At 38.5% G+C, this 15,884-nt stretch overlaps 1 protein-coding gene across 3 annotated transcripts in view; it reads left to right on the forward strand.

Annotated features, from left to right (window-relative positions):
- Positions 1–9,929, forward strand: part of ZNF518B (zinc finger protein 518B) — a 35,171-nt gene extending 25,242 nt beyond the window's left edge. For all 3 annotated transcript variants that reach the window (XM_089677409.1, XM_089677410.1, XM_089677411.1), the window contains one exon: positions 1,078–9,929. In XM_089677409.1, the coding sequence (XP_089533535.1) occupies positions 1,169–3,010 (1,842 nt within the window). In that variant the 5' untranslated portion in view covers positions 1,078–1,168 and the 3' untranslated portion in view covers positions 3,011–9,929. The remainder of the gene's footprint in view (positions 1–1,077) is intronic.
- Positions 9,930–15,884: the final 5,955 nt, after the last annotated feature.

Below are 15,884 nucleotides of genomic sequence, written 5' to 3' on the forward strand. Positions count from 1 at the left end.
GAATACACATGCTGCAATACACCACATCATAATACAGCGTCCTGTACATGGCTCTGTGAAAATAAAGCTGCCTATACCTATTTTTCTATGGGTCGAGATGGATTGCGCCCCCTTATTATGAATGTGCTGCTTAGCGAAGCACATTGCAGTGCCGTTTTATGGTTTATTCAAGGTCAACCTATATTGTTCCCAGGCAAGACAAAGCAACAATTTTGTCTTAAATGCCTGACCCTCTAAATACATATACTCAATTTACCTCCCTTTGCTCCCCTGCTGATCAATTTAAGGGAGAAAAAATAAATTCCTGATCCTTTCGGGTGTAGTCTATCATGTGAATTGCTTCCAATTCTTCACACGTGATAGTGCTGGTCCGTTCTGGCCACTTAGGCACAAGAGCTATCAGATTGGAGGTAGGGAGAGATTCCCCAAAGCTGTGTAAGCTCCAGCTGAATTGACACAGAGCTTACACAGAGCTTCTCACATCCATCAGTGATTGGAGGGAAGGGGAGTCTACAAAACAATTTGGTGTTGCATTTGTTAAATTGTGTTACATTTTATGAGATTATTTTCTTTAAAAAAAAATAGCCAAATGTTTGTGGAATTTTGACCATCACACTTATATATATTGTAAAAGGTAGAAAGGCAAGTGGAAATTCCTTCAGATAACTAAGTTTAGGTATTTTTCAATTAAGGGCAATTGTTGTTGCTACAGTATACACATTTTAGACAATTGTGCCTGTCCTTCCATGTGGAAACAATTTGGAGAAGGCCTCCTTTTCTGTTCTTGCATGACTGTGCTCCTGTGCACAAAATGTGTTTTAGTGATAACACATTTCTCCAGATGTGCTGTAATATGTAAAGATGTAATAGGCCTACCTGTACTTACAAATAAATAAGGTGGGCTTTACTACCACTTTAATGCCTATGGTTTTGGAATGAGATGTCCAACAAGCTCATTCAGGTGTAATGGTCTGGTTTCCACAAACTTCTGACATCTAGTTTATAAGAAACAATTCAATTTTTTAAATGATTTCTGATGAGATATTGAATTTTAAATATATTTTTTTTTTTCTTTAGGTTTACTAAACCAAATTGGAAAAAATGTAAGAAGAATAAAATATACACTTTGGAAATATGCCTTATGTTTAAAAAATTTTTCCATTGATGCATGAAGTGCAGCACCCTGAAATGCTTGAGGATACACATCTGCATTTTAACACCTAAGCAGTTCTATAGTAAACAGTTAAACATCCCAGCAAATAACACCATGAACAGTTTGTCACAAATGCAAATGTTGGAAAAATACAACTGTGAAAAGTGCAGATTTTCAACAAAGGATGTGAGCAAATACAAGATCCACATTGCTCTTCACAATGAAATGAAATATGTCTGTTCACACTGCAATTTTGAGTCATACACCAAAACTGAATTTCAAAGACACCTGGTGTCTCACACTGGAAAGTTTCCATATACTTGTGAGTACTGTGGCTATGGGGCAATTAGAAATGACTACATTGTGAAACACATAAAAAGAATTCATGGTGATGGCAAGATTCAGTGTTCGGTGAGCACTGTGGAAAACGAGTCCAAAAATGCTTCAGTTAACATAGTACAAACACAAATTAGGAACAGCCTGCAAGAGATTCTGCCAAATAACACAACCCTTATAACCAAAAACTTCATAGACCTCACAAGTGAGGTGGATAATTCCATGTTTAATAACAGCTGCCATTTGAATGGAAATAATAACACACATGCAGATCAAGTGGAAGTGGAAGTCATTTCACCAACAGACCAACAGCTCTGTCCTTGGATGCCATTAACTGTTACTGCACCACCATCGTTCAGAGTACCTGACAACTGTTTTGTTCAGGTCATAGAAGTGAAACCTGTCAATGGTACTTTCTATTTAGTTTTAAAGTGTTTAGACAAGACTGATTCAAATGGGACAAAAAATGTTCACTTAAAGGAAAAAAATGTACCGGAACAAAATGCTTCAGAATCTATGGTTACATTGGAAAACCACATAGGGTCTTCAGATGGATCTTCATTACCTCTTGGTGGCACGGAACGTCTATTGCCCACAAAAAATACAGTTGCTCTAACTGAAGAAAATCCTGCTAGCTTAACCAGTCAACCTAATGAAAATGAAATAATCAGTGATGACGTTTCCAGTGATTTTTTTGATGAAAGTGAGGAGATTTCAGATGGACCTATCATATCATCTGTGTTTTCTCTTAGTTCTGACTCCCAAAATGTCATTGAAGGTATACAGTGGGAGAGTCCCGTTGTTATCACCAACACAAGTACATCAAAGGATATTGTGGATACTACTCCCTCTTTCAGTGGTACGGAAGGTCAAGGTGGACCCAAGGTATTTGAAGAAGCAAAATCGCAGGTGGAATTTGAGACTACCTGCGAACAGAGCACTGTTCTAGAAAGTGAACTGCCTGAAGCAATCAAAATGGAAGTGAAAAACACAGGTTCTGAAATACAGTTGCCCCTTAACAAGGCAGTATTGCCATATGGCAAGAAAACTGAAAGCCAGACATCTGCCTCTAATGAAAGCAACAATAAAGGAGAGCGTAAATCAAACCGCCTCAGTAAAAAAAAGACAGATCTGTTTAGTAAGCCTCAGACTCTCTTTTTGTCTTGCGACAAAAGAATAGTCATGCAGCCGCTTTCATGTGTATTGCAAACTGGTCATAAGGCTGCTGTGAGTGGGGAAAATGAACTTGTCCAGCTTAAAGTGAAAAGGCAGAGTGCCAAACCAAAGGGAAAAATCCTTACCAAAAGGTTTGCAGGTCCAGTGTTAAAAACCCTTAGACTCTGTCCTGTTAAGGCTGACCAGCTGACGCAGATGCCACACAACAACCAACCTGTAGTTGTTCTTAACCATCCGGAGATGGAATCAATAGAAGTCTCTTCTATAATGAAAGCAATCAGTATGTTTAAAGGCATGGTTTTAAAAGTAACCGTATCTAAACAGACACGTAGGAAAATTATCTGAATAAAAATGACATGGATGAGAGGAGAGCACAGTATACTGAGAATTCTAAAGGTGGTATGCTTTATATTTTTTAGCACATGCTTATGGACACTTGTTAATTTTACAGTGAGGCTCCTGTATGACATTGTAATACAGGAGACATTTCTTGTTTATCAGATGCCTTGTTTTGCTTTCAACCTGAACAAAAATCCATCCTGCACCTTTTTAACTTTGACACCTTGAGGTGACATAGCACGGCCAACATTGATATTGTGTGAATCTAAAATAACAAAATATGGCCAGCACACAAGGTCAGAAATCTGAAATCTTTACTTAGATCTTAGTTGTAATAACAGCATATCCTCTCATAATAAAATTTAACGCCACTGGTATTTCAGGCATATTGATCCCCTTCTTAAGGTGACACTCTGGTCTGTCACCTTGAGACGGGGTCAGTCACTTAAACATTTGGTTTTATACTCTTTTGTACAAGCTGTTATAATAGTAGTAATTCGCTAATAAGCTGATATAAAAGTTCTCAGTAAAGATTTGAGATCTTTAACTATTTTTTTTTGTTTTGTTTTGTTTTATTTTCAAACCTGGACTGCAGAAGTAAGTTTGAAATAGATTGGTTGCTGTGAGCAGAGAAATTTTTGCTTCTACTATACTTTTTATACATGGGTCCCAGTGCCTTATAGAAGAATCCTTTAAAAGTGGGACAGTCTTGAGTTAGTATGTTAATTTTATATAGGAATTTGGTGCATGTATATTTCCAGGTAAAACATTAAGAGTTAACACATAGCAATCTGACCTATTTCTTCTTTTGTAGGCATCCATTGTTCGTGGTTCACACTATGTATTGCGGTAACACATATACATTAAATTAACCTTGTCCTAGGCATATGGAACAAAATCCAGCCATATCTATGTAAAAGAGGCTGCATAAGCACCTCTTCAGATGGTGAAATCTTCATTCTTTTGTACAACTGCTATCCGACCTGTCTGCATGTGTCAGATAGCATGTCCCCTGCTGGGTGCCATTGTTCCTCCCACTGGCCAATGTATCTCTGCTGTGTGTTCTGTAATGATGTTGGAGCGAAAGAGCCTCCAGCTGGAACAAAACGTAATTGGCGCAAGAGAATGTCACCAGCACACCACGGATCTCCAGTATGGGTCTAAAGCTTTGTTCAGTGACCACATCAGTGTAACAAAAGCAACGTTTTGGAGCTACACAGTTAGCAAGCACATTCTGTGTGAAACGTGTTTACTCCACTGATTTGGAGATGTGATATTTGTACTTTTTATGCCTTGAAGACTTTAATAAACCTTCTCTATTATATCAGAGTGTGGTCAGCCATTTATCCTTGTCTTTGGAGCCACACAAGACCCCTTCGTCATTGGCCACATGCCTGATGGAAGGGGTCCTACGTGGCTCTGAAACATTGCTTTTGTTACAATGATGTTATTGGTAAATAAAGTTTTGGACCTATTCTGTAGACCCATGGTGTGCTGGTGACATGCTCTCTCTCTGATTACCCTTTGGTTCCATCCGGCGGTTGCTGTAACAAACACCCATATACACATACAGCCATTTTTCAGGAACGTGTGCATTTGGAATAGTATGCTGTAATGATATCACAACCAGTGGGGTATCGGGCATTCCACACTTTTGATATGTCGAATAGCAGCAGTACCTGCCGCTCTATCAGAGAGCAAAGATTTCACTTGCCTTCTGCTGAACACATATATATTCAGATTCCCATTTCCGTTCTTCTGGTTGGATTTCTTTTTATATTTGTGATTGTTTCTGTAAGGCATGCATTTTTGTGTTTTGAGGTGAAGTTCGCTAAGGTACTTCATTGTTTTTGAATAAGCTGCCAGAACACAGCAATACATATTTTACCAGACATACACCATTATTTTTAGTGCAGAGACACTGTTGCAGTGTGTTAAGTACATTATACACTGCTGACTAGGTGAATTGAGATGCCATTCAAAATAATTAGCCCTGCACTTCATTCTGTGCACATGTGTGAATGAGCCCCTAATGTTTAGAGAGCAAAGCCTTGGCTGATGGAGTTTGTGCAAGTGCAATAAAAAAGGCAAACGAGATCAATGAAAGTTTTTTTACAATAGTGGAAATGTGTCCATTGTAACCAGAATTCAAGCCCTTTGTGAAAATAAAACAAGGAATCTATTTTTGTAGAGAACTTTATTCTGTCCAGGTTTTTTTAATTTTTAACTTTGACACTAAGAATTATAATTATTGATCACACCAAAATCCTGTCTTTATGGTGCAGGTTTGTCCTCTTACTGCATTCATTGAAAATCAAAGATTTCCTTGTGTTCTCTGAAGAGGTGGGTTTACAATGTAGAGAGCACAGAATGTTAATTAAATAGTAGAAGAGCCTTCTATATGGCCAGCTGCCATTAATGTATCTAGAGGTACTTACAGCAGCCTCTGACCCTTGCCGCTATGCCCAAGCACAGCACCATTCTGGTGGGCAAAGCTTCCGCTTTTTCTTGTAAAGTCATGCTTCCTTCTTTAAGCCTTTTGCATTTAGATGTATTTTTTTCCACCGATTTTAGTGATTTTATAATCCAATGACACCGATTTAAACAAAATACAATCTATAATATAAAACAAGGTAATAAACATGACTATATGCACTGGTGTTGTCACAGCAAATTTAAAGGATGAATATACTCTGCACCAATAAGAAATGGTTGGAATTTGCTGTTTAAAACAGCACTCCTTGGTAGAATTTTCCTTGGTTATTATGATGAGAAGTTGGCGGCTATTGAAGATCCTGTTTTGCTGTTTAAGGTGCTGCTTGACCCTGTCTTCCGGTTCCATTAGTACATTAAGGTTAAAACTACCTTTTCACTCTTCCATTTCAGTGTACTTAGAACATTGAGGTGCTGAATTGTGATTTTCCGTTCCTAATGATGTTCTGTGAATGGCAGCCGATAACGAGAAAGCTTCTGAGCTATACTGCTAATTTATCATAACAGAAACTTTTATTGTGAATGGGGATGTGATGTGTTGTAATACTTCACAAAAAGCATAAAGTACAACTGCACTTTCACTGAACGTTACACGTTTATAGCTGTCAACATATGAAAAAAATTACAATGGGTTACCATTACTGAAGATGAATCCTTTTCTCACATCATGGTGTTTAGTATCTGTTCTTTAAGTTAACAAAAAAACAAAAAAAGTTCCCAGCCAACAATATGGGGGTGAGGATGCTGCTTTGAACAGGAGACCTGCTACATAAAGATCAATGAGTAATTTTTATCATGTGAGCAGAGTACATTTAGATGAACTTGAAGACCAGAAGCTGAATACTGTATTTTTTTGGAAAGAGGACTTTCTCTTCAGTTAGGATAACTTCATATATTGGCATATTTGAGATGCTGTTGTGAGATGTGCAAATTAACATCATTTAGTAAAAATGTAGTTGTACTTTAAGTCCTGTTGTAGAAATTGTCAAGGCTGCACATGGGTTTTATTTATGTAACACTAATCTTTTGTCAAAATCTAGTATTTAAATCTGATTTCCAGGCAAACCTCTAAATACAAAAATGATATGCATGAAAGGGAGCCAGAGATTTTTTTGTCCATCCAATCCTGAGATTTACACACCCAGCACAGTCCTGCCTGGCAGGGCAAGAGACTTGAATTTTAAAGATGAACAAAACCCTTCTATCTTTTTGCTGCCAAAGAGGGCTCCATCTTAGCATTTTTAGATCTGCAATTGTCATTGTGCTGCGCATGTTCAGCTATGGTCCAAGATCAATGCATATATTTGTAGCACACCACAGATCGTCTCGTATCATCCAAAAGATGTATTGAAGAATGATCACAAAGACAAAATGCTACTTTTTGGAGCTGCGCAGGACCCCTTCACCAACCCTGATGAAGTGGTCCTGTGCAGCTCAGAAACATTGTACTTTGTTTTGATGTGATTTATTCTTCAATAAATCAGATGATACTAGATGATCCGTGGTGTGCTGGCAAATATGTGCATTAATCTGTGATGTCTCCAGTCTCCAGCTGGCAGTTGCTACAGCACCCACTACTTCTGAACCTATTCCAGGAACGTGTTTGATGGAAAATATTGACAACAGCTATGATCCCAGACATTTGAGAGTTTGAAAATTCAGTTAAGTGCTGACCTAGCACGCTGGCAATTACTAGAGGCATGCCTTGAATGCAGTATATACTACATATATACTAGTAGGCTGAATTAAATGGAAACAGTACAGATAACAGTGTTTGGTAGGTTTTTTCTTTTAAGGCTTTTATAGCCTTTATTGGATATTTTTACCTTTTGTAATAGGATACACTTTCATTTTAGAACATCAACATTGTACAAGTCAAACAATTTTTTTTGACAATCCAATATTAGCTTACTTGAAAAATCTTTCACGATGAGTGCTGCATGTCAGCTTGCCCTCTGTTTCCACAACTTTTTGGAAACTATTGCATGCTTTGCATCTTCTCCTCTGTTTAATTTAGAAGTCAACTACATAACCCATGATACCTTGTTGCCTGCAGTAAATCCTTTACTGACTACACCTCCTAAAACTCCTCTCAGCACATCTGTAGTTCAGAAGGCAGGCTCTGTGCAATATGTGACACAGCCGTGCCTATTTACAGAGCACAGAATAAAAGGTTATGCCAAGAGAGTAAAGTGTTCATTAAAAGGTGAATTTCAAGCAAATAAAAAAAAATAGCTTTAACTAGTTAGGTTATTGGTAGCACTATCAGTGCAATGTATTTGGAAATTTACAAGTATTGTAAGAAAAATGATACCTGTAGTATTAAAATTACATTTCTGTATTTTTGCCAAAGTATCTGAGGAAAAATTAAATACCTTTTTGAGGCCAAGATTAAATATTTTTAGTGACAATTTTATTTTAAGACTTTGTCAAGGTGTTATCTTTATTGATGTATTCTTCAAAATGTGAATTTTTGAATTTTAAATAAAAACATCTTATTGGTCTAGCAAGCATTTTATGACCACTATTTTACCTGCAGTTGTTTGGTCCCACTGACCGTGCACTTTTGGGGTAGATTTACTAAAACTGGTGGTTGTACATGATGGCCAATCAGCTTCTAACTTCAGCTTGTTTTATTAAACTTTGGCAATAAAACCTGGAAGATGATTTGTTTCTATGCAGAGTTGCACCAGATTTTTCATTCTCCAGTTTTAGTAAATAACCTCTTTGTGTCTGTTACAACAAATAACCTTTTTGTGTCTGTTAGCTAGTGGTTGAGCCATTCTAAGGGTCTGTGCACATGGCATTTTTGGCTTCCATTTTACAAAGTTGTAAGATAGAGAAATGGATGCTTACAGAGTGCTATTACCTCTACAGCTAAAGATTACGGTCAAGGCAGCTGCTGGTGAAAGACTTTTGTCTACGTAAGGATGGGTCAAAGTAGGATGGATTATATTTTTATTCTTTTTAATTCATTCTATCCCCCTGTTCTGGTATTGACATACGTAGGGCTAGCACAGTAGGCCTGTAGACTTGGTGGCAGAAATACAGTAAAGAGGAGCCTTTTCATTGTATATTTATTAACCTCCTCAGTTGTAAGTGAAATTATTTCATGAACTTTGGTACATTTTGATTTCTTTTTACATCTTGTCACTGTATACTTAGGTTAGAACTAAATTAGAAAATGTTCTGTATTAAAGAGGGGATGTTAGTGGACGGTTGTTGCTTTTGACCGCAAAGGTAATGGGGTTGATTTACTAAACCTGGAGCACTCAGAATCCGGTGCTGCTGTGCACGGTAGCCAATCTGCTTCCAACTTCAGCTTGTTCAATTAAGCTATGACTATAAAACCTGGAAGCTGATTGGTTTCAATGCAGTGCTGCACTAGATTTTGCACTCTGGTTTTAGTCAATAACCCACTGTGTCTACAGGTTGTAGTAATGGAAATCCAGTCGTTGGAAAAGAACCTCCATTTTTTTGTAGGTTTTGTAGAACAGATAAAAATGGGGTATATAGCACAGTGTGCACCTATTCACACTTGGGTAGTAATTTTGTTTTTTTACCTCCTATTTTGTCGCAAAGGATTTACAATGAATTTTAGTAAGAAAAGCATGCATTGCCTAATTGAAAGTTTTTTTGTAATAATTTTGGTAGTTTTTTCCATTTTCTAATTTTTCCACTTTAAGTCTAACCAGCAAATAGGAAACAGTATTGCAATTTTGAAGAAGGAAACCCAACAATTCTTGTGTAAAAAGTTTAAAATTACTAATGCAAATAGATGATCCGCACAACCAGTGTTGCCTATAAAATCTTGAATTCTGAAAAACCAGAGTGTAAAGTATGCAGAATATAATTAGCTGACTCGTTGCAGCCTACCCTGCTTTAATTATAGGGATTAAAGCCGTGTAGACTGAAACACATCAACTATTTGTATTTTGCATACTGTACACTGTGGTTTTCTGAATAAAATCAAGATTTTTAGAAGCAACATTGGTTGTGTGGATCATCTGTGGATTAGTATTTTCACATATGTGACTGGAGATCAAGCACCTGTGAGCTCTATTGGAGAACTAATAGGTAGTAGTACCAGTTTCTGTGTATGTTAAAGTTTAAAATGCAGTCAACATTATAGTAGTTTCCTTTAATGTTCTTGACATTACTTAAATCTAAGTTGTTCAAATTGGACGTTTAATGGTTTTATTAATGTGCAGTTTTAGTAAATCTATGATACTACTGGAGGCAAGTTCTACTCTAGATCCAAATGGATTTTAGTTTAGTGTTTCTCATTTCATCTATTTTGTAGGCAATGTTTTGTTTAGGCTATTTATATAATTAATTTGTTCTCGCTGATAATAAATTGTTCAAAAATATTTTTACAAAACAATTACATTTGTGGTTATGAAATAAAACTTTTTTATAAAATGAAATACAAGTCTACAGTATATATTCTTTTTCTAGTTTAATTGGACTGTGCCTGGATGTTTCTCTTCACAAAACACTTCTGTCTTACATCTCTGTAATGTTTTATAATCCACAGTGTGTAAGCAGTTTTTATTACTATTTTTTCACTTAAACCTGGAATAGATAATTGTGTAGCGAGTTTTTGTCAGTTTGCATAAATTTGTATACCTTTTTGTGCAGTTTTATAACTGTCTTTGCTAGGGATACTCCTAAATAAAGATTTCTGACAAAAAAAAATCCAACTTTTTAGCTGTTAACAGGCATTAATAGTCACACATATTCCCCATGCTTGCTTTTAGGCCTTACCATGGGATAAAATTTTTTACCACCTGCCTCTCTAACCTGTGCTGACAGAATCCCAACCCCCCCCCCACCTAGTGAACCCTTGCCACCACCATTTCTGGTGTTGGACTGCTAATTCAGAGCGGCAATAGTGCCCTGTGGTCTATGGTCCTTTTACCACCCCCCTGTGATGACGCAGTTCTCTTTTCTCTCCTGAGAGAAATTTGGAAGTGTTCACATCATGTAGGCAATGGTATGAACACTTGAAGTGCAAGCAGCAAAAGAAATAAACTAGGGCCTGAAGGGTCACATGACTGCTGCTTACACCCCCCTATCCTTTACAGCCAAGGAAGTATCCATCTTAGCCTGTGTTTGATATGCAATTTTTATGGTGATCAGTTGTGACACCTTCCATTTGATGGATTGGCAGTTCAGTTGAGAGCAAAATCAACTGATAGTGACATCTTCTGTCCACCTCAGCCAAATAGAAGAAGGCTTGTATTCAATAAAGTACAAGGCTTCCTGTGAATGGCTTTTTGGATCAGCTTGATCCAAAGTAAATGGAACCTGGAGTTCTGCTTTAGGTGAGCCCTGTATGGGCAAGAACAGGATAACTTAGTTTTATTCCCAATAGTAGACATAAATTATCAATAAAAGAACCCAAGATACATTTTTGCCCATAGCTTTCTAATTCGATTTCAGTTCTCATATACAGTGTCTCTATCTTAATGGAAATCTATAAGACAGTAGATGCCAAAAATAACCACAAAGATGAACAAGTCAGACATAGCAAATTATAAAACCCTATCTTTATCTTGAACTTGCACTTTACAAATAAGAGTCTCTCTAGGTGGTTTTGAGTACCTGGCATGTTTTTGTTCAGATTTGGCAAAATTTTAAGTTAAATGTTCTTCAAAGAGTCAATCAATCAGAAGAGGAGGGCGGGTTAGAAAACAATGCCTTCCCTGACAATTTCTTCTGCTTTTTCCATCAACAAGCAGTAGAGGTGACCTCTTGTAAAATTCAATAATTTTATTCACTGAATCAAATTTCTGTAAAAAAAAAAAAAAAAAAGTTCCAATTTTAGCATTTGTTATAACTGTATACTTAACAATTTATGTTTATGGATATATAGTGTTTTAAAATAGATCTCCTATATCTGACTAAAATGTACATTTTAAAAATATGTTTTCCAGATTTTTGTCAAGTACATATAAAATATGGCATACTGTATATATTATATGCTTTTATTGATTCATCTAGACTCCCTTTTACATGTTTACCAGGTTATCTTTATATTAAATGTTAAAAGACTTGGCACTAATATTTTACCACTTAGAGCTGGATGACCAAGTGTGACATCACACTACAATTTACTGCCACTTCTGCATAGAGTCTTTATAAGGTTCTCAGGTGCTATCTCCCACCCTTTTGCCACAAAGCCTTGACTACACCACCCAGCTTGCTGAGTATTCTTTCTTGGACATGCTTACCCCATTTCCGCACCCAATTCTGAGTAACCCACTGGGGAATACCCACACCCATGGCACTGGTGGAAACTGGGCTAACATGTGCCTTGGGAAAAAGCTCACTCAAACATTTGTTGTGCTGTGGGCCAGCATAGCACTCAGGCTTAGTGACAATACTTTCCTTGAACTGGACCAGAACCTAATTTTAACATGGTCTCTGCTTCTAGCTTTTTCTCAAGCACGCAACAGGCAGCCTACCTGACTAAGGCAGATTTTTCTGTAACTGTTTCACAATTTCTTGGGAAAATAACTTTATTACAGCCATCACTGTCCAGGGCTCAAAAATGCTAGCCCATTTCTCTAGCTCCACTAACTCTACCTGAGTCTGAACTCAATTTGCTTGCTCTAGAAGAAGCAGAGTACCCAGAAGGGGCGTTGAATGAGTTTACAGAGGATTTCTCACTCCCTTATTCATATACAGCTAATGTTTTGGCTTCAAGTTCGCCAATATTGATATGACCACTTTTGCTGCATGCGAAAGTCTCAATATTGTCGCATTTGAATATTCTCTGTCTTGCTGTGCTCCTTTAGGTGCAAAGAAACCTAAATCTAAAAAGACATTCTCTGTTTATGAACAAATAGAATGCAGTTTATGACAATTGGACCCATCCAGAAAATACTTTCACCCCTTCAAAAAATAATTGTGGAACTCTAGTGCAGAAAAAGTTTGCAAAAAAATGGTCTGCTCTGATATTAGATCCTGCTTTCTCAGTCTTAAACAAATATCCCAATGTTTCTATTGAAGATTCTGCTGATAGGAAGTTTGAGACACTTTTAAAGACTTGGTACCCTCACAGGTGCAGCTCTGCAACCTGCTATATACAGGGATGGCTGTCTGTCAAACTTCAGCTAACCGGACTAGGGCAATGAACAATCAACACGATCTTGTCTTCCAGTACAGTACATTATTTAAGCATTTACCTCATGCCTTGATTGAGAAAAGGTTTTGGCTCTGATTTCCATTCAGTGAATTTTATGGCTCAAAGCTTGGTTAGCTGAAGCTGCCTGTGAAAGATGCTTCACAATTTTATGTCCTTTGACGGAGGACAACTGTTTGAGGCACGTCACAAATTCATCAAAGATGTCACAGGAACGTTCCAAAGCCCCCCTCTGCAGGAGCAACAATCTACTAAATATGCAGAGCACTTCAGTGCTGTAGTCAGGCTTCCACTTCTAAGCGCAAGTTCAGCCCTTTCTTTTGGAGCAAGACTTGGCCCACAAAGCCAACCAAGTCTTCCCCAAAAACCCCTCCCCAATGAAGGGGCATCTTCACTCCTAAGAGTGGAATGATGTATATTACAGTTTGCCCTCTCTGGGTCACAGGTGTCTCAAGACCTGTGGATTCAGTCTGTTGAAGATGTCCAGCAGTGTCATCAGCACAGAACCGATGGAAATGAGTGGGACACAGGTACACTCATCTACTGGCCAGAAGTGGTCTTCGTGGAAGAATTGCAGCCAAAAAGCCATACCTCTGACATGGAAACAAGGCTAAGCAACTATGCAGGAAAACATGGAAACTGGGGGGAAGAAAATCTGGTTGCAGATGCTCTGGACTAATTTAATCAAAATTTGAAATATTTGGCTGTAGCAGGAGGTAGTTAGTTTGCTGAAGGGCAGACAAATGGTAAAAGGAGCATCTGCTGGCGACAATGAAACATGGTCGAGGTTCCTTGCAAGTTTGGGGCTGTTTCTGCAAATGGAGTTGGAAATTTGGTCAAGATCAATGGTGTCCTCAAGGCTGAGAAATACAGGCAGATACTTATCCATCATGTCATAGCATCAGGGAGGCGTGTGATTCACCCCAAATTTATTCTGCAATGGGACAATGACCCCAAACATACAGCCAATGTCATTTAAGAACTATATTCAGTGTAAAGCAGTGATGGTTTGGGCCCCACAGAGTCCTGATTTCACAATCTTCGAGTCTGTCTGGGATTACATGAAGAGACAGAAGGATTTGAGGCAGCCTACATCCACAGAAGATCTCTGGTTAGTCCTGATGTTTGACCTATCTGCCGAGTTCCTTCATAAACTGTGTGCAACTGTATCTAGAAGAATTGATGCTGTTTTGAAGGCAAAGGGCGGTCACGTTACATTGATTTATCTTCTGTTTTGTTTACTTTCCATTTTGTTGATGATAAACTATTAAAACTTCTATTTTTGAACACATTCCTAATTTCTTAACTTTTGCTCAGTAGTGTACATCTAAAGTCAAAACTTTTTTTTGCATTTGAGTAGAGTGGTGAGGAATTAAACCTCCTGTCAGTTTTTTAGTGTTGTCTGTCTTTCATTAACCATTTCACTTCCAGAACTGTTTTTTAACTTTTTTATGCACATTAAAAAAAGCATTTAGGCCTGAAGATTAGTGAAATCCCCCAAACAACATATATTTTGTAAAGCAGACACACTGAAGCATAAAATAATTGTAGTTCTAATTTTGTGTCAGAAGATTTGTGCAGTGGTTTATGTACAAAAGTGAAAAAAAAAAACATTTTAGGGTACACAAATACAGTAGATAACTAAACTGTGAAGTGTTAAATTGCATGCGCCTAGGAAATGGCTGACCTTTTGTACCCTATGTTTTCCATAGGCAACATTTTTGGGTGGGTGTTTTTAACCACTTCCCATCCAGCCACTGTACATAAAAGGCCAGGTGTGACAAGTACAGTTCTGAGAGGACATTCCCATACATCCTCTCGCTACTTGTGCGTGGCCTCAGGGCCAAGCAGTGGCATGATCCTGTTATGGCTGTGTCTCTTGGACATAGCCCAACACAGATTGGGAGATCTACTCTCTGGCCCAGTCAGAACCAATCCATGCAGCCTGTCAGGGCCCTGTGAGTAGTTGTTTATGGTCCTGTGATCCCACAGATCCTACAAAGTGCAGCCATCTGTACCAGGTTCACCAAGCACCATCTGCCGGTGTTCAGGTGCACAGCATCATCTGTACCAATGTTCTATCAACATCTGTCACAGTGTACCAGTGCACTTCAAAATCTGCAATTGTGTCTTCTTATTGAAACATTAACATCTGCCGGTGGGCCATCAACCTCAGTGTCCCATTACAACATCCACATCTGTCAGTGTTGCACTGCACATCAACATCTGTCAGTATCCTCAGTGAACCATCAACATCTGTTGGTGTCCCAGTAAACCATTACCATCTGCAATAGTGTCCCAGTGCAACATCAACATCTGTTGGTGCCAGTGGGTCAGTAACTGATACAGAGGAGAAAGGGGTTCAAAGAGATTCGGGCAGTCTGTAGAGGAGCAGACATCCACCAGCAGCACTGTATTATCCTAGTGAAATGGTGATCACCAGCAGTACAGTACACCCAGATGATAGGCCAGGTACTAGTAGTGGGGCATCATGTCCACTACAAAGAATTAGGATGCATACATAGTTAGTCTGGCTGAAAAAAGACAAAAGTCCATCCAGTTCAACCATTAAAAAAAAAAAAAAAAAAAAAAAAAAAGTTATAATCCTATACCCACAGTTGATCCAGAGGAAGACAAAAAAACCCAGCAAAGTATGATCCAATCTGCTCCTGCAGGGAGAAAAAATTCCTTCCTGATCCCCCGAGTGGCAATCGGTTATTAGCTGGATCAACTTTACCTATAAATGTTAGTATCCAGTTATATTCTGTGAAAGAATCCAGGCCTTTTTTAACTGCTTGCCGACCAGCCACTGTATAAAAACGGGCCACAGGGCAGCACCACTGTGCAAAATCACGTTTTAAAATGTGATTTTGCAAAACAGGTAGGGGGCGCATGCCTCCGATTGCGGCCATGGGTGTTAATCACCGGGTCTCGGCGATTGCCGGAAAACAGTGACACAGACCACAGCTGCATTGTTTTCAATTTCAGTTCCTAACACACTGATCCTGAGAGTGGAGTTTAGCTGTCGGGATCAGTGTGTTTCTGTGAAGAACACACCCCCCGCCTGTGATGGGCGCGGCGTCAGACCCCAGCCCTTCTCACCAAACTCGTGACCGAAGGACTAGCCAATCCAAAACTGCGCTGTCACGTGCGTAACAATGCCACGCCCGGCTGCACCCTGCAGAAAGATTTTCCAGATAATGGACTACAATCTATGTACCTGCAGCCTGGACACGA

The sequence above is a fragment of the Staurois parvus genome, unplaced genomic scaffold (genome assembly GCF_062004578.1).
Source record: "Staurois parvus isolate SC_StPar_1 unplaced genomic scaffold, SC_StPar_1.0 ptg000186l, whole genome shotgun sequence".
Taxonomy (NCBI): Eukaryota; Metazoa; Chordata; class Amphibia; order Anura; family Ranidae; genus Staurois; species Staurois parvus.